This window comes from Paroedura picta, chromosome 16 (genome assembly GCF_049243985.1).
Source record: "Paroedura picta isolate Pp20150507F chromosome 16, Ppicta_v3.0, whole genome shotgun sequence".
Classification (NCBI taxonomy): Eukaryota; Metazoa; Chordata; class Lepidosauria; order Squamata; family Gekkonidae; genus Paroedura; species Paroedura picta.
The window spans coordinates 26,623,050-26,647,528 of NC_135384.1; the positions used below are offsets into that span (position 1 = coordinate 26,623,050).

Genomic DNA, 24,479 nt, shown 5'->3' on the forward strand with positions numbered 1-24,479 from the left:
GACCCAACTTGGCGTACTGGTTAAGAGAAGTGGCTCCCAATCTGGTGAGCCAGGTTTGATTCCTCACTCTCCTCCACATGCAGCCAGCTGGGTGACTTTGGGCCAGTCACAGTCCTTGTAGAGCTGTTCTCACAGAGCCCCACCTCCCTCACAGGGTATCGGTTGTGCGGAGAGGAAGGGAAGGGGATTGTAAGCCGCTTTGAGACTCCTCCGGGCAGTGTGAAAAGCGGGGCATAAAAACCAACTCCTTTTTCTTTTAGTTCCAGGGTCCCACCTGGGCACTGACCCCCCCAAATTACAGCCTTGGCTCCTGTTCCGGTCATCCAAAGGAGAATCTCGGCCAGGCAAGAGAGACTGGCATCAGGGTGGCTGTCTGAGCAGGGGCTCTCTCTGTGCCGTCCTTTCAGCACCCGGCTCAAAAAGCAGCCAGGGCAGCCCCTGGCGAATCTCCTGACAGGCCGCTGGACTCAAGTCTGAATTCTGAAGGTAGGCGGGAGAGGCCCTCTGATTGGCAGGAAGGGGGCCTGGGGGGCGGGACTCCCTGGCTGAAAAGAGCTTGGCTCTGAGGTGCCAAAGGTTGATAGGGAGAGGACTCCCTGCCCAAGGACTGGAAGGGCTGCGAGGGAGATGGGGGCCCCGAGGGAAGCCCGGCCTCTGGCTTGCTGCTGCCTGCTCTTGCTGCTAGGGGGAATGGCTCCCCCCACCGCCGCTCAGTGGCTAACCGACCTTTTTGGGGAAGACACGGAGGAGGTCTCGCCCAGTGTGACCCCCGCCTCCCTGGAAGGTAAGTGCCAAAGGGAGCAACCGACCTTCTCTCTCTCTTCCTTCCCCCTGCCCCATAGCTGCCCAGATTGTGAGAATCTGCAAGATTCCCCCAAAAAGCCAGCAGTGGTTGCTGCTGAAAATGGCTTGGGTTGAGCTGCAGCTCCTAGGAGGGTTGCCAGCTCCAGACTGAGAAATCCCTGGAGATTTGGGGATGGAGAATGGGGAGGACAAGGCCCTCAGCAAGGTAGAGAGCTATAGGGTTGACCCTCCAAAGCATCCCTTGTCTCTTGGGGAACTGATCTCTGTAGTCTGGAGGTGAGCTGTAAGTCCAAGGAATCCCCAGGTTTCACCTGGAGGTTGGCATCCCCAGCTCCATGTAGCGTGGAGGGTCTGTGAGTGTGTCTCTAAGGGTCTGGATCACAGAGCCAACAGCCCGGAAATGGGGTCAACTACCTTCCCCACCCCGAGTGCACTCCACTATATCATGCAGTGGTCTGACAGGCAGGGATTCAACCGGTGAGGTTTTCCCATGATGTTAGAAAGGTCAGAGGCCAAGTTTTGGGTTGTGTTTGTTTTTTTTTAATTCTGGGAAAGGAGGCAGGGAGTTGGTTGTGGTGGTTGTTGTTGTTAATTAGATTTCTTACCCGCCACTCTCAGAAACGACTCACGGCGGGTAAGAAATCGAATGAAACCCCAGTGCATAAAAACATAAACCCCCATAAGAACTAAACAACACCTTGGTCCGATTACGAGAAAAATAAAACCCCTCCTTAACCTCCCACGTTCCCCCCTCCATCAGCGCCTCAGGGATGCTCCAATTCTCAGGGATGCCGATGGTTGGGGAGGGGCCCCTACGATCTCCCACCCCCTGGCCTCAACCAAAAGAGCAGGTTTTTTTTAACTGCTTGGATGCTCTGCTTTGATTTTATGATAAGTGCATCTGAAATGTTGCTCTAAACCAGGGGTAGTCAAACTGCGGCCCTCCAGATGTCCATGGACTACAATTCCCAGGAGCCCCTGCCAGCGAATGCTGGCAGGGGCTCCTGGGAATTGTAGTCCATGGACATCTGGAGGGCCGCAGTTTTGACTACCCCTGCTCTTAACAACTGTAAAACAGCGATTGATCGATAGCCTGGTCCCACCTCACGTCCCTAGGTATAGAATCTGCAGTGCAGCCAACAAAGAAGATGCTCCTGACCATGCCGCCGCTTGGGAATACCCCGGACCCTCTCACAGAGGAGACGCCCCCCTCTCACACGATCCCAGAGGTAGTAAGTAATTGCTACATGGTAACCGCATGGGGGAGGGGGGGCAGAAGCAATGGGGCCAGATGCATGGGGATGGTTGCGCCTTGGAAAAAGGAAAGACACCCTGGAAGTGGTCCCATGTTTTAAGGCCAGAAGGGCAGCATCAAAAGATAATTGGGGGCTTTTTTCCAGGGCTGATGAGATTTTTATCCCCGCACAAGGTTTTCAGGTCATTTCGTCAAATGTGCAAAATGTTAAAAAGTCTTTTAAGAGGCCGCCTGAATCGGCTGCTCAGCTTATTGCAGCTGCTCAGACCAAGGGAAAGGGGCGATCCGTGGTAGAATAGACGTCTCTTTTGTTGCTTCTCTGTAACAGATTCATATTTTGTATAAAGGTAAAGGTATCCCCTGTGCAAGCACCGAGTCATGCCTGACCCTTGGGGTGACGCCCACCAGCGTTTTCATGGCAGACTCAATACGGGGTGGTTTGCCAGTGCCTTCCCCAGTCATTACCGTTTACCCCCCAACAAAGCAAGCTGGGGACTCATTTTACCGACCTCAGAAGGATGGAAGGCTGAGTCAACCTTGAGCCGGCTGCTGGGATCGAACTCCCAGCCTCATGGGCAGACAGCTTCAAACAGCATTTCTGCTGCCTTACCACCCTGCGCCACAAGAGGCTCTTCATATTTTGTATAGAGCATGTTTTACTTAGAAATTGCATAGATCCTTGGATAAAAAGAGAAAAAAACAGGAAGGTCCATTCCCTTCCCATAGTCCAACTTCCCTGTGCTCCATCCCTAAAATCTCACAAGAATTGTCCAGTTCAGAGCTTGCAACCATATAAATAATTTAGGCAGATGGTGAGTGGGTGGGCAGAAGGGATTGTGTTGATGCTTGGCTCTTGTGGCCCTTTCTAGCATGCCCAGGGAAATGCCAATTGCCACTGTGGGTAGCAGATTTCTTCCAAGCCAGACTGGCCAGGGATTCTGGTTGGGGGGGGAGGGGGTGGCATCATCTGGGCATGGAATTTGGGTCACTGTGGATGGGCAGGTAGTTTTGAATTTCCTGCATTCTGCAGGCAGTTGGACTAGATGACCCCGGAGGCCCCTTCCAACTCTATGATTCTGTGATTCTTAATGCTGGCAATGATACCTAGCACTGTTGAGTGTTCTAAGTGCTTTTCAATCTCTTAATAATTGTAACCAATCGTCCTAGAATAATAGTGCTGGAAGGGACCTCCAGGGTCATCTAGTCCATCCCCCTGAAGAATGCAGGAAACTCACAACTATAGTCCTGCAAGCCAGTGCTGTATATCCATCCCTATATCGCTGCAGGTGGCAAGAAATGGTCTGAGGCAGAGAGGCTGGGGGGAAACAGAACTGAGGTGTACTCATAGCTGAAGGGGCATTGGTTGTATGTCACAGCTCACATGCTTTCCTAGAATTAGTGTGTGGCTAAGCCTTGGAACTTGGGGATGAATATCTTGGAATTGGTGGCCTTCAAACAGCGGCTGGACAGATCCTTATCCTGGATGCTTCAGGCTGATCCTACATTGAGCAGGGGGTGGGACTAGATGGCCTGTAGGGTCCCTTCCCACTCTAGGATTCTATGAATACCAAACTAAATAGTGGGAGAAAGAACAGAACTCTATCAAAAAGGGGTCATGTAAATATACACCTGGAGAGTGTTCCTGTCCTCTTTGCCACAAGTTTATTCATTTAGGAGATTAGTGTGCTGCCTTTCCCGGCTTCGTCCAGCCGCCGACTGACAATTAAAAACAGTAACCATAAAAGCTTTTAATGAACTCATGCATCGTCAGTAGGCCGTTAAAAGCAAACACAAGATGAATGGGCTACGCAGCACAGGGCGGAAAGATGAAAAATGATCAGAGGCAAAAAGTATAGAGCATTGAATGCTCTACTTTACAGAAAAAATGAACAGCCGTCAATCAAAGAGGACGCTCAGAGGTAGAACTATCGCACACTCATTCCTCAATCCAGAATGCAGATTAGAGAATTCAAACATTCATCCTCAAAAGTAAATTTCTGCAATGGAACACCATCCAGCATAAGCTGTTTTCCAGATTATCCTTCATCAGAATCTATTACAATATCAGCGCCCAAGAGCTTATGGAGAAACATCCTTCTTCCAAATTGCTCAAACGTAAAGACAAACACACAAAAGTGTATGGATAAACTTTCTGCCTTTGACGGTGTTTCTAAATGCCTTGGGGCTGTCTCAGCAGGGGAGCTGGCCCCTGTCTATGGAGGAATATGCTGTGCGGGCGTAGGCCAGAGTTTACCAGCCAGGGCTTGTGAATCCCTAGGGTTCCTTGGGAGATCCAGAGGGGCTCCACAGACTTTCCCCTCCTGTCTTCATAGGCTCAGCTACAAGCTAGGGACCTGGATGCTTCCATTGCTCTACTCCCCCCTCCCTAGCATGAGTGAGGTCTCTCATGGTTTCTATGCCCCTGATTATTATTTTTAAGGGTCTGAGTTAAGTGGTTCCTGAAGCACTGGCAGAGTCGCTGAGGATCGGCATTGCTTGCTCCTGAACCCAAAAGCTGTTTCGGGCACGGGCCCACCGGGACACTTCCCTGTAAGTTAAAGGCCTGCCTGCCCTGAAGCCCCCACCACTGCAGTGGCCATGGCTTTACTCAGCCAACTTTCCTGGTGACTCAAAACCATCAGCTTTAGAGGGGTGCACAAGCCAGCAACCCCAGCAGGCCCCATGGTACAGGAAGGAAGGCCTCCAACCTTGTGCGGTTGGCCAAGCAGACCGGCTGTTTCTCTCTCCCTCCCTCCTTGGGTGGGGGGTGCAACCACCCTACCCCCAGTCCCTGCTCAGCCTGTCTCAGGCTTCATACCGACTCTGGAGTCGAGGTAACCCCCCTAGGGCAATTAGCTGCATGGGTGGGAGAGAGGTGGGTCTGTCCTTCTTCAGTGGTTCTGGGGGCCCTCTTTGAGTTCCAGAAACCACTGAGACTGCCCCTGTTCACACTCATGTTTTGCATTTCGGAGTTCTGATGGGCAGTGCAAACAACAACAGCTGTTGGGCCCTCCAGAACCCCCTCCTGATCTGACCAATCTGCAGGGTTATGGTCGAAATTTTAATAGTTATACAGTGAAAAATTAAATATTCAGTGTTCAGCTGTTGATTGATACAGTGACTGAATTCGTATTAAAATCAGAGTCCAGTAGCACCTTTAAGACAAACAAAGATTTATTCAGGGCGTGAGCTTTCAAGTGCAAGCACTCTTTTTCATGTTGCATGTGTCTTATTGGTGTTCATGCTCCCTCTGAACCGCCCTGAGCCACAAGGGAGGGGGATATAAAAATGTAATAAATAATTAAACGTAGCCAAGCGCTCCAAAATACCCCAAAGATTCAGGTGGGTACTCAGGCTTGTCTGAAGCAACAAAGTTTGAATCCAGTGACACCAAGTTGAATGCTGGGCATAATCTTTCGTGTGCCTCTATCCTGAATTCAACTGGGTTGATCTTAAAGGTGCCACTGGACTCAAGCCTCCTTGAAATACCCCTAAAGTTATCCTTTAACAACTCTTCTGCCTTTACGACCAACGAGGTTAGCGATGTCTGTCCCGGTTCTTAATACTGGACAAGAATGACCTTTGGTCTGATCCAAACAAAGCAGTTCTTGTGTTCTAAAAGAAACAAGTGGATTCTACACACACAAACACATATACACACACTGCCCCATACATTAAGTTAGAACTGGGCAGAGGAAGTTAGCCCCGGCTGCACACTGAATCGCTGTGTGTGCTCTTGAAGTGGGAGATTCCCTTGCCCAGTGGCAGAAGCATGTCGTCGTCCCCCCCCCTTCTCTCCCCCATGCCAGATCTCTGCTTCCTTATCAACACACAGGGCCCGTCAGACGCAACAAGGCCTCAGCCGCTGTGGCAGAGTGACCTGGACTTTTTAAAGTTCCTCTCTCTGCTGCCCCAGCAGGACACTGCTGAAATTTGGGCTAAGCCAGGAATCCCTTTTTTGCACGCTGCTTTCTCCGACACCCAAACTCCCATCAGTTTAAGAACAACAAGGCAGTGTTGTTGATGTTTTTGCAATGCTGCTTTGTCAAACACGCCAGTTTGTTCCCTTGTCTCCGAACACGCAGATCTCTCCAATATTCCAAAAACGGGGAGAGTCACATACTTGGCTAGGGATGCCAGCCTCCAGGGGGGACCTGGGGACTCCCTGGAATTACAGCTCGTCTCCAGACGACAAAGATCAGTTCCCCTGGGGATAATTGTTGCTTTGGAGCAGGGGTAGTCAAACTGTGGCCCTCCAGATGTCCATGGACTACAATTCCCAGGAGCCCCTGCCAGTGGGGGCTCTTGGGAATTGTAGTCCATGGACATCTGGAGGGCCGCAGTTTGACTACCCCTGCTTTGGAGGGTTGATTGTAAAGCATTGTACCCTGCCAAGGTCCTTGTCCTTGTCCTCCTCAGGGTCCACCCCCAAATCTCCAGGGTTTTCAGAAGCTGGAGTTGGCCACCCTACACCCCACCTCCTGCAAGTGGCCAAAGAAGACCTGAAATGGTCAAAGACAGTGGCTCGCTTACTTGAGCCGCTCCCCACCCCCACCCATTGAAAGCTCTTTGCATCCTAGAGTGAGAAATCCTCATGCTGCTGGACTTTGGGCTGTGCTCATTTAGTTCAGAGACAGTCTTGGGGGTGGGATCTGGGAGACCCAGGTTCAAATCCCCACTTAGCCAGGGATGCTCTTGAGTCAGTCACACACTCTCCGCCTGACCGAATTTGCAGGGTTGTCCTGAGGACAGATTGTGGAGGCAGGGAGAACCACGTGAGCTTTCCTGGACTGCGTCGGCGAAGGGCAGCATAGCAATGAATGTGCAGACGGAAAGATTAGCCCTCTGAGCCGATCTCTCACCGAATGAATCGTTTTTGTTTGGGGACTCCTTGTACAAATGCGGATAAGTGAGTCCGCCACTGTGCTTGTCTGTCTGGCTTCCATAACCTTCAGCTCTCTGCCGATGTGCTTGTAACATCCCTCTTTTCACACCAAGGACCACGGTCTGGGGCACTGTTTGTCCCTTTGGTTAAAGATATACCAGGAAGGGAGGAAAACGTACACTGTAATAAGTTAACAAGAGTCCAAATGTGAAGTTTGCCAGGTCTGTGAGATGGAGAGCTGCATGTTCTCCAAGGCCTTTGAGTCCTTCCTTGTAAGCACCGTTAACACCAGCAAAGGTTCATTCTGGGGAGAAGCTTTTGTGGGCCTGCACACTTCTTTAGAGACACGAAAGCTTCAGAATAAAACTGAGCTGGTCTTAATGAGGTCGCTAAACTTAAGTTTTGTTCCGTTGCTTGGCCACCGCAAACCCTGGCTGAGAGAGCCTGCAACACTTCAGAAAAGATTAAAGGTGCTTTCACACGAAACACAGACAAACACACACATTTAGAAATGCTACATGGAGAATGCTAGATGCCAGGGGGAAAAAATGTTCGTCTCAGTGGAAATTTGTCCTCTTCATTTTTTTATTGAAAATTAGCATTCTCCTGTTGGGGCCCCGATGCTTGTGGGGACCCCAGGAAAAAGCCCAGCCCAGATCCAGGCAAGTACCTGGAAGTGACACCACTGGGTCTTACAACACTCTAGGAATTTCCCCAGTCTCTATCATTAAAACGCCTCTGCTCTTGTTCAAATGCATGGAGGGGGCTTGCATAAAACCAAGATGTCATTTCCGGGTGAATCCCCAGAGGTGACATCACTGCATTGCTCTAGTCTAGCAGATGCAGTGATGTGACGTCAGGACATTCATCTGGAAGTCATGCTGTGGCTTCAGACAACACCTCCTCCCCACCTTTGTCGCTGCTCCTCAATTGAGGAGTGATGGAGGCTTGCAGGGGGTCATTGGCCTGCGAAAGAGGAATTTGCAACCCAGCTCACAGTGGAATGACGGCAACCAGGGCCAGGTTGGGACTCTCCTGGGATGAAATCCAGGTAGGACAATGCCCTAGAATCGGCCCTCCAAAGCAGCCAGGGGAACTGATCCCTGTGGTCAGGAACGCAGTTATAACTGCGGGAGATCCCGAGGTCCCACCTGGAGGCTGGCATCCCTAAATGGAACAGGTCCAGGACTTAATGGCCGTGCCTCGCTTGGGGCACCAAACCACCTCGAACCAGTCCTGGATGTTCTGCATGCTGCGTGAACAGATGCTTCCTATCACAAAAGGAAGGCCTTGGGGCCACGCCGCCTCCCACCGTCTCTAGTGCGCCCCATGCACAGTCAAAACAGCCATCTCGCTTGGCGTGCTGCTCGTAGCCGTCTTGCAGATCCCTGGCAAACGCCGGGCTGCCCTCAGGGGCAAGAGATAACTGCTGGGTTGACTAGTTGTTTTTACTGAGAGCTTCCTTTCGGCCTCTCTTATCCCAGACCCTGCTTTCAGTACCCAGCCCAAGGCTACAGAAGATAAGAAGCTCTTGGGTTATTCTGTTGCCGCTGTCTTGAATGACATCAGCCACTCGGTAGAATTGGACAGCATAGAAAAGTCAGCCTAGTCAAGGCTAGGGTGGCCTCAGTATAAGACCAGCTTTCTCAACGGTTTCTTGGCAACCCTGGAAGGGTTTCCCAAATGAAAAGGAGTTAATTAGTGTTTCTATTTTATAATATAACCATATATGGTCATGTCAGCCCACCCACTCCTCCCCAAATGACCAATGACTGGCCTGTAGGGAGTGGGATGGAGAGGGGTGTGTCCACAGTTCTGCTTCCCAACCGTATTCTGCACAATCCCACCACTTCTGGGGTTTCTTGAAGCCTGAAGAAGGTTTCAGGGATTTCTTAAGGGTATAAAATGTTGAGAAAGGTATGAGAGCATGTTTTCCTTCTGTGATAACCTGTCACTGCTGAGTCACACCTGTGGGGTTGGGTGCTGAGCCTTCAAGGTGTCTATGAGCCTTCAAGATTCAGGAGAATGCCCCTTCCAGATGGGTTAGAAGATCAGCATTGCTGCTTAGAAGTTAAGCACTGCCTGTATTTCTATGGCCAACAAGGCCGTAGCACTGAGGTATGGGGAACAGATACAGTTCTTCCACACACCAATTCATGCGTGAAGCAGCACCTGAGACATCATAATGAGAGGCAGTATATAAAGTGGATGGATGGATGGATGGATGGATGGATGGATGGATGGATGGATGGATGGATGGATGGATGGATGGATGGATGGATGGATGGTTGGCATCTGTATTATGTGTGACTGCAACTCCCTTTTCTCTCTGTCCTCCTAGGCCACCGCAGCAGAAGCAAAGAAACTGTCTTCAGCCATCATATCCCCCATCCCTACCGCCTTTGAGGGCAGCTCTGAAGGAGAGGAGAATGAATTCTTACGGATCCAGGTAGCAACTCTGGTGCTGTGCCAGATTTGCAGCTCTTTGGCTTTCCCATCCAGGGTCTAGAGGTTGTTTTTTAAATGTCTCATTTTTAATATGTTGTCACGTACATGCCAATGAAGGCACTCTGATTCTGGGCTTGTTTTAATCAACATCCTGTCCCAACACCAAACTCCAAATTACGTCTCCACATGTGTTGATTGGACACAGAAAGATTTTCCCAATAGACCCCGTTACCAACCTCCAGGTGGTAGCTGGTGCTCTCCTGGGATTACAAGTGATCTCCAGGAGACACCTGGAGAATAGGATGCTTTGGAAGGTGACTGTCTGATCTTTTAAACTGGCAATTGTAGGGATTGAACTTGGAATCTTCTTTATGCCTAGCTGGTGTGCTGCTAATGACCCAAAGCTCTGTTGCTATCCAGATGTCTATGCAACATATGTGCAATGATTGTTCTAGAGCGTAACTTTCAAGTCCTCACCCCAAGAATCTTGGGAAATGTAGTTTGTGGAAGAGGTGAGGATTGGCTTTATAGAGATCCCTTTCTCCCCCCACAGAACTACCATACCCAAAGTTCTCTGTGTTGAATTAGCTTGAATCTGTAGGGTGGATTCATCCAAAGTGGTTAGTCCTGAAGAACAAACAAAGGATACCTCCCCAAGTCTAGAGAATGGGTTTTTAATTCAGAAAGAACAATTTGTTGTTCTTTCCCCATCCTGATAGAAAACACCCTCTAACTATTCCTTTCTTCCTTTTGCAGAGAAAAGAAGAGCCTGCAGTGACCACAGAAGAACCCCCTAAAGTGAGTCAGCAAGGCGTTTTGGATGTCAACATTGGAGAATGCATAGCAACCAAGTCTTCTCTGCATTCTCGTTTTCCATGCTTGTAAGTTCCTGTTTTGAAGGGGAGGATTCTGTTCCACATGTGTGTTGCTCCCTCTAGTGGTAGATTCTATATTATACAGAGTGATGTCCTGCATATCTGCCTGCAGATTTAAACTGCAGGAGTTTATGCCAGACATAGAGATGAAATATCGAATCAACCACTACAGGAAGCAAAATAGATGTGGAATAGACTGCACCCGCCCCCCAAGTGAAGAAAATGAGAATGTAGAAAAGCACACAGTCTGGCAAGGGGACATTAGGATTTTGGAGTATTTACAGTGTTGTAACAATATATTTTTGGTCAGACTTTCTTTCCTGGGAACCCCTATATCTTGCTGAACAAACAATCTTGGAACAGACCATTCTTTAACTACTTTTTTTTTGTATCCTAGGAGACCTCTCATCTCTTGACACCATTAGCTGTCCGGCACACAGTTAAGGGGGATTCATTGCCTGTACAGGTAAGATAGGGTTTTGCTATTGCCTGTTTGGGTGAGCTACCAAATGTGCATAGAGTTATAGAATCATAGAGGTGGAAGGGACTATATAGGCCATCTAGTCCAACCCCCTGTTCCATGCAGGATCAGCCTAAAGCAGGGGTAGTCAACCTGTGGTCCTCCAGATGTTCACGAACTACAATTCCCATGAGCCCCTGCCAGCATTTGCTGGCAGGGGCTCATGGGAATTGTAGTCTGTGAACATCTGGAGGACCACAGGTTGACTACCCCTGGCCTAAAGGATTCATAAAGAGGCAAAGTGATGTTTGTTTGATTTATTGACTTCGATATTTTTACCCCATTTTCCTCCACCATGGGGACCAAAAATGGTTTCGTCTCCATCACTTCTTCTCCATTGTCTTTGCAACAACAGCCCTGTGAGGCAGGATTAGGCTGAGAAATAGAGAGAGTAATTGGCCCATGCTCATCCAGCCTGGTCCCATGGCCGAGTGGGAATTCAGAGCAACTTCTCAGTCTGACACGAACCATTCTGTGTTTACAGGGCCTGTGCATGTCATGCGCAGACCTTGAGAGATGGACTTTATCCAGATTGCTTTTTCCTGTTGCAGTGATGTGAAAAACCACACCAGGAAGACCCGTTTTCTCCCTTGCATTGCTTTCCAGTGCAGTCCCAGACCCCACCGTGGAAGGAAAAATATGTAAACATATCTGTAGCCTACCCTTGAATTTTATAAAGCCCTGAGGACAGCTAATGAGAAACAAACCAAATGTGAAGACAAAACATGGGCTTAAAAGAGAGCACTGCATCTTATGCAATCATCAATCAGGAGGTTAGCCTCACTTTGGATTTCCGTTGGATGCTGCAAGTCGACTCTAGTGTTTCTGCATTTGGGCTTTCCTCACCTTATTTCCCAGGCTGAAATTCACAACATGCTTTCTGCACCGAGTCCAATGGAGACAGTCTCCCATCATGCTTTTCTCCCTGCGCCTTTTCAAAATGTGTTTTTTTGCAAAATGGTGCCTGCTTGCACCTTTGCAAAGAATGCAGCAATATTTCATTTGAAATTACATGTATAGGTGCTGGGTCTGTAGCTCTGCCGAGGACCAAACTTGAAGTCCGAATCAGAATGGATCACTGTGCAGCTAGATCCCACCTGCTGGATCCAGTCGGTTCAAAGTGAAACTGACTTGGGTGTACTGGCAGGAAGTCAGCCAAAAGTGGGCGGAGATGAGAAAGTCTGGCCCTTCTTCCAGACGATATTTTCAAGCTAACTTGCTCCTGCATATGGAGGTGGGAAGATAACATGATAATCTGATCTCACCAGATCTTGGAAGTTCAGCAGAGTTTGTACTTGGAAAGAGAGACCACCAAGGACAGCTCTGCAGAGGAAGGCCATGGCCAGCCACCTCTGCTTCTCATTTGCCTTGAAAGCCCCTTGCTGTGCTATGTCTTGGTGGCACTTCACACATGATAGAAATGGCAAATGATTCATCACATGTTCATAGGGATGCCAATCCTCTGGTGGGACCTGGAGATCCCTTGGAATTATAGATCATCTCCAGACTAAATTGATGAGTTCCCCTGGAGAAACTGGATACTTTGGAGGGGGCCTCTGTAGCATTGTACCTTGCTGAGATTCCTTCTCCTCTCCAGGTTCCACCCTCCAAATCTTTCAACCACACACATTTTGCTGCTGGGACTTTGCCTGTGTTTGTGTTCTTGCTGTTTAGATTGGATGTTCAGGTTGTTAAGGACACGTGATCTTTATACGGATGGATACATTGGATATAAAAATGCCCTTTAAGCATCTCAGCTCAGGGTCACATCCTTCCACCTACCATCCCCACTGACTCTGCTTTTGGTGTCCATTTCAGATGAAGAACCTCTCGCAGTGCATCTGTCCAGCAGCGCAAGGCCCTCCTGGTCACAAGGTCTCCTTCCTGTTATTTTATTTTCACCCTTCTGGGCTGTCATACCCCCAGGGGCCTCCAACATTGTCTTGGGGGACCTTTTAAAGGCACAAAACATTTTGGATTTCCTCCGGGATCAACGAGCCCCAATTTGCACTACAAACTAGGGTTGCCGTCTATATTTCCCGACCCGTAAGAGTCCATGGACGTCTGGAGAGCCACAGTTTGGACAACCCAGGCCTAAGCACTCAATCAGTAGGATTGCTAACCTCCCTATGGCCGAAGATGAAAAAGGCCGATGTGAATGGCAATAAAAATCCTAAAATTTAATTGTATCTTTAAAAATAATAAAAATATCATCAAGAAAATGGGCACAGGGGAAAAAATAAATTAAAAAAGGGATTAATTTCCATATTATAAAACCATAATTCTTCTAAATTTAACATAAATTTGCAACCGTGGAAGCTTTGAGGCTCCCCATGACAAGGCCATAGGTTTATACACATAAAGAGTCCTGGTGTTGAAGCATGTTATTTTCAAGGATGATATCCAAGAAGTCCAACAGAAAATGAGTGGGTAGGTGTGGATATGAGCACTTATCTAGATAGTTCCCCATGACCTTCCTAGCCTCTTCATGTAGGATATTGGTATATGATGTTCCTTCATCCATTTTAACTAAAAGTGATTTATTCAGTACTTCCAGTGATCAACAAGTGAAAATCCAGACCTCATTCTGGCTCTGGCTCACAATGTCAAAATAAAGAAAAGTTGAGTTTTTATCGCCATTCCTCTCAGCCCTTTTCATCTTCGGTGAGACATGTGGCTGGCGTTTCTTCTTCGTTAACCTCCATATGGGACCTGGAAATCTTCCACTAAAGGAGTAGTAATCCAGATGACCAAGATCAGTTCTTCTGGAGCAAATACCTGCTTTGGATGAAGGGTTCTATGGCAATAGACCTCGTTGAAGCCCCTCCCCTCCCCAAGCTCCGCCCTCCTCAGGCTCCACCTCTAAAATCAAAAAGTATTTCCCATCCCAACCCAGAGCTGGCAACCCTATCAATCAAACACTGGTGTGTAGAACTCCGCACCCTCCCTCTGTGATTCTAGAAGAAACCATCAGCATCATAGGACATATGGCTCATCATAGCTTGTTTTGTGTGACAGGGAGACAAGGGTGACCAAGGCCCTCCAGGGCCAAGAGGACTGCCTGGGGAAAGAGGGCAAGGAGGCAACACAGGCCAACCTGGACCTCCAGGACCTCCAGGCCAACCTGGACCTCCAGGACCTCCAGGCCCTCCGATACCACCAAGGCCTCTCGAGCAAACAGGCCTGCCCCTTCCAGGAAGCCCAGACTGTACTGGTGACACGGATGAAAAGGTGAGATATTTCTGGAAGGGGGACACACACAGGGGAGTGATTGTGGGATCTATCTCCCATGTTTGTGGGATCTTTTTCTAGTAGGTGGCTCCTGCTTGGTGGAACATGCTCACAGGAGAGATAATGGCCCTGCCGGAAGTCTCAGAGTTCCGCAGAGGCTGCAAAATGAAGCTCTTCCGCCAAGCGGAAGTTGAGGCCAGTAGATAACCTGACTGAACATCTACCTAGGCCTCCCTCTACCCCCACCTTCCCCTCTTCTCCCCACTCCCTTTTCTTCTTGCCCCCTAGACCAGGGGTAGTCAAACTGCGGGCCTCCAGATGTCCATGGACTACAATTCCCAGGAGGCCCTGCCAGCGTTCGCTGGCAGGGGCTCCTGGGAATTGTAGTCCATGGACATCTGGAGGGCCGCAGTTTGACTACCCCTGCCCTAGACAGTAACTAGAATTTTAATCAGTGTTTTTAATGTTTGAACTTTTATTGATTATTGAAAGGATGTATATTTACGAGTTGTCGTGAACCGCCCCAAGGTGACCGTTCCACGAGGGAGCGGTATACAAATATATAAATAAATAAATCTTAATTTTTCTAGAACAGCTGGGCAGGTGACAACATCTGGGCCAAAATCAGGGCAGTCACACACATCCTAACAAGATCCCTCTCGTTCGATGTGGTCCCAATACAGTGCTTCTCATTCCCCTTGCAAAAGGAAACCCTCCAAGCTAGACGACAGCTCTCAAAATGTGGGCAATCAAAGATGAAATGCTCCAGCATATCTGGGCTAAGACACCCATGCAGGCACAGCCTCTGGGAAACCGGGATCTTATTAAACCTGCCTTTTCTTAAGTTAGAAGGGAAGATGCTCATTCTGGCCAGCGGAAAAGCTCTTTGTGGAAGTGGGTTGTCCAACACAAAGAGAGAAGGCTGCATTTCTTTATAGCCTGCTGATATTCCCCAACCCTTTGGCGAACATGAACCAACTGCCTCAGACCTTAAGAACTGAATTTCCAGATCCTCCAATCTACAAATAACCCTCTACAATATTGATTTCTCATCGTGTCCAGTCAGAAAGGACAGCTCTTGTCCCGTTACTGCTATTTTCTCTTGGACTGACACTGACCAATTGGCCACAAAGGGATCTTCCAATAAATTGGAAAGCAAACTTGACAGATACTCTGTCAGCTTCCCAGGTGCGCTGTGTCAGATTTCCCTCAACCTTATTGCATTAACGTTTGTTGTCATTTCCTGATTTTCCCAGGGAGACAGCGCCCTCCGAGGCCCTCCGGGACTGCAGGGTTTGCCTGGCCCTGCAGGCACTCCTGGTCTTCCAGGCTACCCAGGCCATGAAGGCCCCCAAGGACTTCCTGGCCCCCCAGGGCACGAAGGTCTTCAAGGTGTCCCAGGCCTCCCTGGTGCCCCAGGTCAGCCTGGCCCTTCAGGATCAACAGGGCCACCAGGTATCCCGGGGGCAGAGGGACTCATCGGCCCTGAGGGACCTCCAGGATTCCCCGGCAAGACTGGGCCTCCAGGAGCTGATGGTCTCCCAGGAAAAGATGGCTTCAAGGTAATCGGTCCCAGAATTGGGAACATCTGGGAAAGATGGGAAGCTGGCAATGGGGCAACGGGGCGGTGAGGAAGCCAAAGCTCCGTACAGTGGGAAAGAAGAAGCTGACGTGATAGATACTATACATAGACCTCGTCTTGTGCATGCATTTTGGATTTTGTTATATATATATTGTTATTCCGCACACATTTCACTCACTAGACTTAAATCAGATTCGGGTGTGTAGCTGTGTCGGTTTGAAGAAGCAGGACAAAATTTGAGTCTGGGGCACCTTTAAGGCCAACAAAGTTTTATTCCAGGTGTGATCCTCTCATGTGCAGGCTCTCTTCCTTAGGCAATGAGAAGGGACTCATCAGAGTGCAGATATAAGGAGAGAGTAAATTAGCAGTGAATTAGTAACCAGCATCATGAAGATATCCAATGAAGATGCCTGTCACAATCAAATCATGCCTTGCTAGAATTACAGAGTTCATCAGTCCTAAGGGTTCAGTTGCCATTCACAAAAGCATAAGGGGAATAAAAACGTTAAGGCTAGCGATTAATAACTTAGATCAGGTCTCAGTGGCCCTCAGGCCCTTGATAGAGGGACCAAAAGCTTATTCTAGCCTCCATTGAAAAGGCCCTGGAGGGGAGGGGAGGACATTGAGAGGGACCTGTCGATATTCCCAACAAGCAGACTTGTGGCAAGATGGATGTCAGCTGAGTTCTCTATGTGGGGTTGGCAGGGGCAGTAAATACCAACCCCTCACTTTCTGAAGCCCAGTTGACCCATCCCAGTTCACTGCAAACGAAGCAGAAGCAAAAAGCAAAGACCCACAAAATGGAGTTGCAATAATCATGCAAGGGCGTGTAGATACACCGATTCAGGGTCTCGACAACTGCAGTGTCCATCCACAGGCCAGACAAGATGCGACATGAGAAACCCTGATTCGTATCTCACCTGGCTTTTTAAAAAGCGAGAAGCCAGGCCAGGCAGTGTCCGATCAGAGCCAGGGTGCCAAGGGAAAGGGAGATAATCTTCTCCCCTCTGTCCTGTTGAGCCCAGCTTCAGTCTCCCGCCCCCCAAGTTGCCCTTGATTGCTGTCTGCAAACTCACGTTGGGGATCCCTGTGGTTGTGTGCCAGGCCAGACCTTTCCACCTGCCCAGTGTGAGTTTCACAGATATTTTTGAGAGCAATTGTTTGCAGCACTCCCATGCTGTTGCGCTGGGGACCAGGTGTGGGGCTGCACTGTAATGTGTGCACCTTGAGTCGGAGGGATGACAGTGGGGGATGCTTTTAAAATATTCTTTTCAAATGTCGGCAACCGCTTTCGGCCGTAAGACTTGGAGTAATAACGTCCTTGTGTGTTATCTTTGCAGGGTCAGAAAGGGGAGAGGGGTCTGATGGGAGAAAGGGGCCCCCCGGGTCTGCCTGGCCCCCCAGGCTCCTCTGGCACTTCTGGTGAGAACAAGGTAAGTCTAATCTAGCCCTTAGGAACTCCCTGTCTGTGGCCGCCAAAAAAAAACTGTAACCAGTCCCAGTAAAGCATGTAGATGGTTCTGAAGGCTTTGCATTTATGCTCTCTCCTTTTCTCTCTCCCCCCCTTAATAGTGTAATGCTGACCCAAGACTATCTGGTTCTCCTGGTCCCAAGGTAAGTATGTAGGCTACTGTGTACAGTATGGCCAATGCCAGAATTAAGGAAGGATAACAGCTGGAAAGAACAAAGAGTCTTTCACCATTGGCTGTCATGTGTGCTTCCTCATTTGGTTGGTATACTCCTGCAGCAGCAACAGAAAAGTTATGCAGGAGATGCCACAAGGTTGGCAATGGTCACGCACGCTGCATATAGGCATTGCAGAGTGTGTCTGTGCAACACACACATGCATTACACCATCTTGGAAGATCTAGCCTGGCCTGCTGCCCAAGGTTCCTAAAACCTTTCAGGTTTTCTACCCCTGTACTTGTCAGTATCAGCTGTTTGGTACAATGTACTTTAAATGCCTCCCTATGCTGCATAGGGAGACATTTAAAGAGCAACACATCAAACAGCTGATATTGACAGGTAAACTGTTTGGTGGGGAGCATGAACACACACACACGCAAAAAACACAACTGTTCTTCCAGGTGGGGTCTGGAGAGCTGGAATCATATCTGATGTTCAGACTACAGAGAGAGAACAGCATGGCTGCCTACAAGCTTTAGCCCTACGCATGTGGTTCTAATTTTCTCAGCTGCTTACTGTTTCTGGACTTGCCTGTACTAAAACTTGCTTAGTAACTGAGGGAAAAGACAAGCTTTGCAACATGTTTGTTTCTTTTCTTGCAGGGTGAAAAGGGAGACCCTGGAGATTCGGTGCGTAGCTTGGAGAAAATACCACCACTCCTAGCCTTCGAGGCGCAGTGGTGTAGAAAAGATAAATGCTTTTAATTCTCTTCTATGGCTTCTGTGATGTCCTCCTCCCACCCACCCCCCAAAAATGCTGCTTTCTCATGCAGGATTGCCACAGCTACAGTTGGAGAGCAGGCACTAAGAAGCATTTCCCAGACTTCAAGGGCTCACCTGACTCCTGGGTGCCTCTTACCTACCAGGAGGTACATCTGGGGACATTTGTGTCCTTTTAAGAATAGATGAAGCTTTCTCAACCAGGGTTTCATGAAACCCTGGGGTTTCTTGGCTGCCCTGGAAGGCTTTCCTGATTGGGTGGGAGTTAATTCGTTTTTTTTTTTTAATTTGTTTTTATTGTAGGTTGACATATATGGTCATGTCAACCCACCCCCCTCCCAAAATGGCCAATGATGGATGAGCCTGGAGGAGGTGGGGCAGTTACACAGTTATGCTTCCCAACTATATTCTGCATGATTGCACCACTTCTGGGGTTTCTCAAAGCCTGAAGAATGTTTCAGGGGGTTCTCAATGGTAGAAAAGTTTAGATGGCTAGGATAGATAGTCTGACACTAGCAGAACCATTCATGGACTTTGAGTAACTTTGGACTTTTCTCATTTTCCTTACTTGTGAGTTCCTGTTTCTTTGTGGAAGGGGGGGGGAGGAAGATTGTTCCATGTGTGTTTTGCTCCCTCTAATGGTTGATTTGCTATCACACTGGTTTTTGTTCAGGGTACCTCCCAGCAGATTTAAACTGCTGGTTTTTATTATGGACGTAAACCAGCATAATACCAAACTGACCACTAGAGGGAGCAAAACACATGTAAATAAAAGGCGAAAAACCTTGAAAAACCAGGAAGTTACAAGCAAAAAAATGGAAAGGCAGAAAAGCCCTCTATATAGGACTGCCCATGTGAGTGAGCTCTCCAGATTCCACTACTGGCCAGTGTTCTGGTTATGACCTAGATAGATCATGTGATACAATGCTTCCTAGCATGTACAACTTCAGACAATGAGCAGCAAGGGTTTGTTATATATAAACCACATTCTAAGTATTTCTTTTATAAGCCAGTTTTTCTTTGTTCAGTGTCAGGGCTTTTTCTCAGTAGATTCTCTCCACCCACTTGCAAGCTAAAGCTGCACAAAGATTTACCATATGAGCTGTTGATTATATGGAAAGCTGACCTCAGTTTCTCCATCTCCACAAGGAGAGTAATTCTAATTGTCCAATGTGTGTGATAGATAAGTTAAAGAACTGCCGTGGACTTGCAGCATTACACATGCAATTATGGGAATATATTCTGTTAAAAAAGGGGGGGGGGGCAATTTTCATCAGTCTTTTCTTTTTCACCTTTAGGATGGTAAAGGCAGCCCAGAGCTCTATGGAGCAATTGTCGCCCATGTAAGTCACTTGCAAGGAGCTTGGTTTACGGAGCCCTCTTTGACCATCAAAAATTCTCTGCAGGAAATTGTGGAAGACGCAGGGACCAAAGTCATATGTGACAGGGGTGTATTGAGGATGGGGATTGGGTGAGATTTGGAAAAGCTGGCTGGATCCATCCCTTATTTTAGAAGAAGAAAGAGTTGGTTTTTATACCCCGTTTTTCACTGCCCAAAGGAGTCTCAAAGGTGCTTACAATCGCCTTCCCTTCCTCTCCCCACGACAGACACCTTGTGAGGTAAGTGGGGCTGAGAGAGCTCTGGCAGGCCTGTTCTGTGAGAACAGCGCTATCCAGGCTGTGACTAGCCCAAGGTCCTGACCAACAGGGTTCATGAGTCCATTAAGGGAGCCATGAGTTGTTGGTGTGGGGAAGCTGCTTGCCTGTATGTTCATGGACAAGGATGAGCCTCTGTTTTCCTTTCAGGGTGTGCCCTCAGAACCTAACCATTCCCTCCTTTCCTTCTAGGGTCCTCCTGGGCTCCCAGGTCCCCCGGGCCCTCCCGGACCACCAGGTGTTCTTTATCTCAATGTAAGTGTCTCTCCCACTTAATTCTGCCCGCGTGCAGCCAAGGTGTATGATGTTGTAGAAGAGGAGGTGTGCCCGCACAGCTTTTGGAGAGGGCTCCGTGAAGTGCTAGGAAACTCCAGGGCCTCAGCTACACATTACATTTCTTCACTGGTTTATACTCAATTTCCTATATGTCCCTTAGCTACAAAGCAGCTGCAGGGGGGCTTCTTAGAAAAAGAGAGAGAGAGAAATGCTGCAGGAGGAAGGGCTGTTGCCTCCCACCCAAGGAAAGGGGGGGGGGGTTTGCATGAAAATTGTTTGTGCAGGACCTGATTTTGCTGCTTCCTCTGCTTATAGTTTTGTTGGTCCACATAAGGCTCGCAGCTTTATGGGTGGAGTGGGGGGAGAGGCACACTATCTATCTAAAGCCAAGATGGAGTGAGCTTACAAAACGGCCTGTTGCTTTTTTGGAGGGTGGAGAGAGAGAGAACAAAGGAAGAGACAGCTGGAAGGGAAGAAGGAGTCACAGAGATGAGCAATCAAAGAGAGAACAGCCAAACCGATAAGGGACAGGATACGGAAATATCTGCCCTGTCCACTTTACTAGTTCAACAGCCCCCTCTAGAATATCAGTGTGTTTGGGGCAAAGAGATGTCACAGCATCTTTCACTTCCAGCAAAGAGATGCTGAGAAGGTTTGGAAGGGAGACAGTCTACCTTCACCTTAATCAGTATCCTCCCCCATTTTGGGGACTGTTTGGCACCAGTTTTTTTCCTTTTCTTTTTCTTTCCAGAGAGTGTTCCCCTTCCACGCCAGGCCGAATTGCAAGTACCCAGTAAGTATGTCTCGCTTTCCCCATGGGTCCCCTGTGGGGTTTGCCCCATGCATTATTTGTGACTGCTGCCACTCAGCTCATCTCATATTATTCATCTCTTTCCTGCCAGCAGACCCTGGATCCATCTTGGCATGCAGGTACGTTCTCTCCTTTTGGCACGTAACCAAGTTTCTGTTTGAAAGTTTCTCAAGGATGTGAGACACATGAGAAGACACTCAGGCTCAGAGAGGACTTCTCGAAGGGTGGCACTTTGAAGAATAAATATTCTAAGGAATAGATTTAGATACTTTTCATTCGTGTGGGAGCCTCTCCATTCACCTTGTTTACCACCTTGTGGCCCCCATTATTACATCACATGAGTGCATTTAAATATTAGTCCACCCAAGAAGACCCCAAGGTATTGAAATTAAAATTTGCATTTTAATATTTGATACATATTCTGCTGCTGCTCAGACTTTTAGGCTCCTAGCTTGTGTACCCAGGTTGGGTCACTTTGCTCCCTCTTTTGTTGTTTTGTGAGCCGCCTTTGGGAGGTTCCCTGAAAAGGGCACATAAATGTTTTTTTCAGATATATAAGTGTTTATTGACTAAGAATCCTAGTGCAAGATAAAACTAACTCTGATTAAGCCATGTATCTCTGTCCATGCGTCAAGGATAACATCAGTTAGTCATATTTAATTATTTATTTATTATTTGGATTTATTTCCTGCCACTCTCATGACTGGCTTGTGGCGGGTTACAGTTTGTCCGTATTAACCAACCCTTCATTGTGCGAGCAAAGAGAAAGGGAGAGGAGGAAGATCTGGGTATGTGCAGAACTGGGGTTCATGTCTGTTTTTATGTAATCCTGATTAAATTGGGCATCAGAAAGATTTTCTGCGTTCTCATTTTCCTCGCTTATAAATTCCTGTTTCTTTGGGATCCAACCCCCCCTCGTTCTACAAATTTCGTTTCCTCTAGTGGTCAATTCGATGCAGATTTAAACTGCAGGTCTTTATGCTGGACATGAGATGGTGTAATATCGAATCAATCACTAGAGGGAGTATAACACATGCAACCCCCTCCCCCCAAGAAATAGGAACTCTAAGCAAGGAAAACAAGAATGTGGAAAAGCCACATTATGCGAGAAAAGGGAAATTTGTATCAAATGGCTAGGTGGGCTTTTTGTGTGTTGTCTCCCAGCCTATTGGCATACTGGTACATGAATCTGAGCTATCCGTATTCTGGCAAGAGTTAATATGTAAGCAGAAACTGTCCTGCACCAACCATGGTTCTCATTGCAAACAGCATTTCAATGCACTCAGTATCAATGGAAGCAACAGGGGCCAGCAGGGAGGACTTTGAAGACTCTCCATCTGGCAAGCTCCCCCTCTTTCTATGGGTCCCAGGAAGAGTAACTCTGACCCACTTCTTACTTCCAGATACCAACTTGCCTGCGAAGGACTCTGCTGATGGAAACCAGAATGGATTAAAGGTGTGCCATTGGTTTTCTTTGTGGGCCTCTCCTTTATGTTTGGGGTAGAGAGCTGAGTGGGTGTGTAGTGCTCTTCCCTGTGCAACTGCTGCCAGGGTCCAGGTATCAGGTGGGCAGGGTCAAGGTAGCTCCCTTGCAATCCTGGCCTCACACTGGCCCAAGCATAAGTGTTGGGTGTCTGAGAATTCTGAGCTTTTCTGCACCAAGTTTTTCCTTCAGGACAGCTTCTTAGCTGCATCTTTGCCCCTCTTTCTTCCGTGGCTCAGCAGGAGAGCATCTGCTTAAAATGGTGAACATCCCAAGGTCAATCCATGTCATCTTCCGTTGAAAGGAGTGGGCAAATGGTGAAGTGAAAGATCTCTGTCCAAGATCCTCATTGCAGAGATAATTCTCCAGTTTCCCTCGGAAAGGAAAAACAAAGTGCAGAGTGGACACACAGCATGCGGACAAAACCCATTCCGATGCGAATTCAGTAAAAAAGCAGAAGTTACCGATGCATGCAAAACGGGCTACTCTTTATTGAATTATCACCTATACAGAGTAACTCCAGTCTAAGCCCATTGAGATATGCGTGCTTAGACCGGGGAAAGTCTGCAGCGATTGCACTAGTAACCATGTAGAAACACAGAAACATACAGCTGGAAGGAACTTCCAAGGGTCATCTAGACCAATCTCCTGCACAATGCTGGACATTCACAGCATTTAATTGTTCTATGTCCAGAGGAAGGCAGAATCTCCAATTGGTCTGGAGGAAAATTCCTTCCTGAGCTCAACGGGCGATGGGTGTTACCATGGGCATAGGAGAAAGGGCCATCAGAGCCAACCACTGGCTCACCCCTTCCCGCCCTCCTGCTCAAGATGTGCCCAAATCCATAGTGTCATTTCAGGAGTGTTGCTGTTTTAGAATAAAATAGCTAGTTATTATTTCAAGGAAAGTCCAAAGTCAGGCTAAGTCATTTCAGCAACGTTGATGCTGAAAGGGTCTCTCTGCCAGGCACTTCTTCCATTCCCCTCCGATCTCTCCAGATCTCCGCGGCCACTGCCACCTTTCAACCCCCCCCTTCCCTTCCTCCCAGAAGTGAGAATTGTGCTCTCCTTCCCTGCCCCACTGAAATGGAGCCTGCTCCTCCATCTGTATGTCTTTTATGCAGTAAACTAACTTTTGGTTAAATGCCGAGTCGTGGCATTGGCCGTGTTGGAGATTTGAGAAAGGACTTCACAGTTGCACTGACCCGAGGTTCGTGACGGTCTCCTTGGCTTCACCTTTCAGCGCTCCACCTTTGTGTTCAAGTCTAAAGAGCTGATGTTCAAATCCACCTCCTCCATCCCCGAAGGCAGCTTGGTCTACGTCAGTGAAGGGATCGAAGCTTTCTTTCGCACCCCCAAAGGATGGAGCAGGGTTATGGTAGGGTCTTGCGGAGAACTGGGAACCAGGGGGCTCTAAATGCTTTGTTTACTGACTCCCTAGATGTGCAGTACATGGGTGCTAACTGGCTTCTGACATATTTATGTATTTATTTCGATTTTTATGCCGCCCTTCCATATGGCTCTGGGTGGCAACCCTACAAATTAATGACTTCTAAAGCATCCTAGCTTTCACAGCCTTGCTCTGGCCTTGCAGACTGAGGACCGTGGCATCCCGGATTTAGCCAATCCATCCCATGTTGGGTCTTCCGCTCTTCCTGAGGTTTTCAGCTTTTCCTAGCATTATTGTCTTTCCCGGTGATTGCTATCTTCTCATAATGCGTGGAAAGTACAATAGCTTCCGTTTAGTTCTTTTAGCTTCTAGGGCAGGCTTTCTTAACCAGGGCTTTGTAAAACCCCGGGATTTCCTGATGGCCTTGGAAGGGTTTCCTGAATGGGTAATATGATCATATATGGTCATGTCGCCCTGCCCTCCCTCCCAAAATGGCCAATGATGGGCCTGGAAGGGGTGGGAAGGGGAGGGGCCCTGGGTGGGCCAGTACACAGCGATGCTTCCCAACCATATTCCGCACAATCACGCCACTTCTAGGGGTTCTCAATGCCTGAATTCATTCATTCATTCATTCATTCATTCATTCATTCATTCATTCATTCATTCATTCATGTAATTTATATAGCGCCCCTCCCTGTGATGTTTCAGGGTGATGAAGACTGTTTCAGGGATTTCTCAGTGGTAAAAACGTTGTGAAAGGCTGTTCTAGGGAGAGTTCTGGCTTGATTTAATTGAGAACACATTTATGCTTGCCTCGTTACAGATTACAGGGCAATTTCCCCTTTGAGGGAGGGGGGG

General features: G+C 48.2%; 1 protein-coding gene across 1 annotated transcript in view; it reads left to right on the plus strand.

Annotated features, from left to right (window-relative positions):
* Positions 1–563: 563 nt before the first annotated feature.
* Positions 564–24,479, plus strand: part of LOC143825852 (uncharacterized) — a 29,897-nt gene continuing 5,981 nt past the window's right edge. The window contains exons 1-18 of the mRNA XM_077314216.1: positions 564–784; positions 1,921–2,033; positions 9,286–9,393; positions 10,149–10,190; positions 10,665–10,733; positions 12,606–12,662; positions 13,806–14,018; positions 15,275–15,580; positions 16,941–17,033; positions 17,173–17,214; positions 17,889–17,915; positions 18,059–18,154; positions 19,304–19,348; positions 19,854–19,916; positions 20,689–20,730; positions 20,840–20,867; positions 22,152–22,204; positions 23,475–23,609. Coding sequence (XP_077170331.1) covers positions 628–784; positions 1,921–2,033; positions 9,286–9,393; positions 10,149–10,190; positions 10,665–10,733; positions 12,606–12,662; positions 13,806–14,018; positions 15,275–15,580; positions 16,941–17,033; positions 17,173–17,214; positions 17,889–17,915; positions 18,059–18,154; positions 19,304–19,348; positions 19,854–19,916; positions 20,689–20,730; positions 20,840–20,867; positions 22,152–22,204; positions 23,475–23,609 — 1,689 coding nt within the window. The 5' untranslated portion in view covers positions 564–627. The remainder of the gene's footprint in view (positions 785–1,920; positions 2,034–9,285; positions 9,394–10,148; positions 10,191–10,664; positions 10,734–12,605; positions 12,663–13,805; positions 14,019–15,274; positions 15,581–16,940; positions 17,034–17,172; positions 17,215–17,888; positions 17,916–18,058; positions 18,155–19,303; positions 19,349–19,853; positions 19,917–20,688; positions 20,731–20,839; positions 20,868–22,151; positions 22,205–23,474; positions 23,610–24,479) is intronic.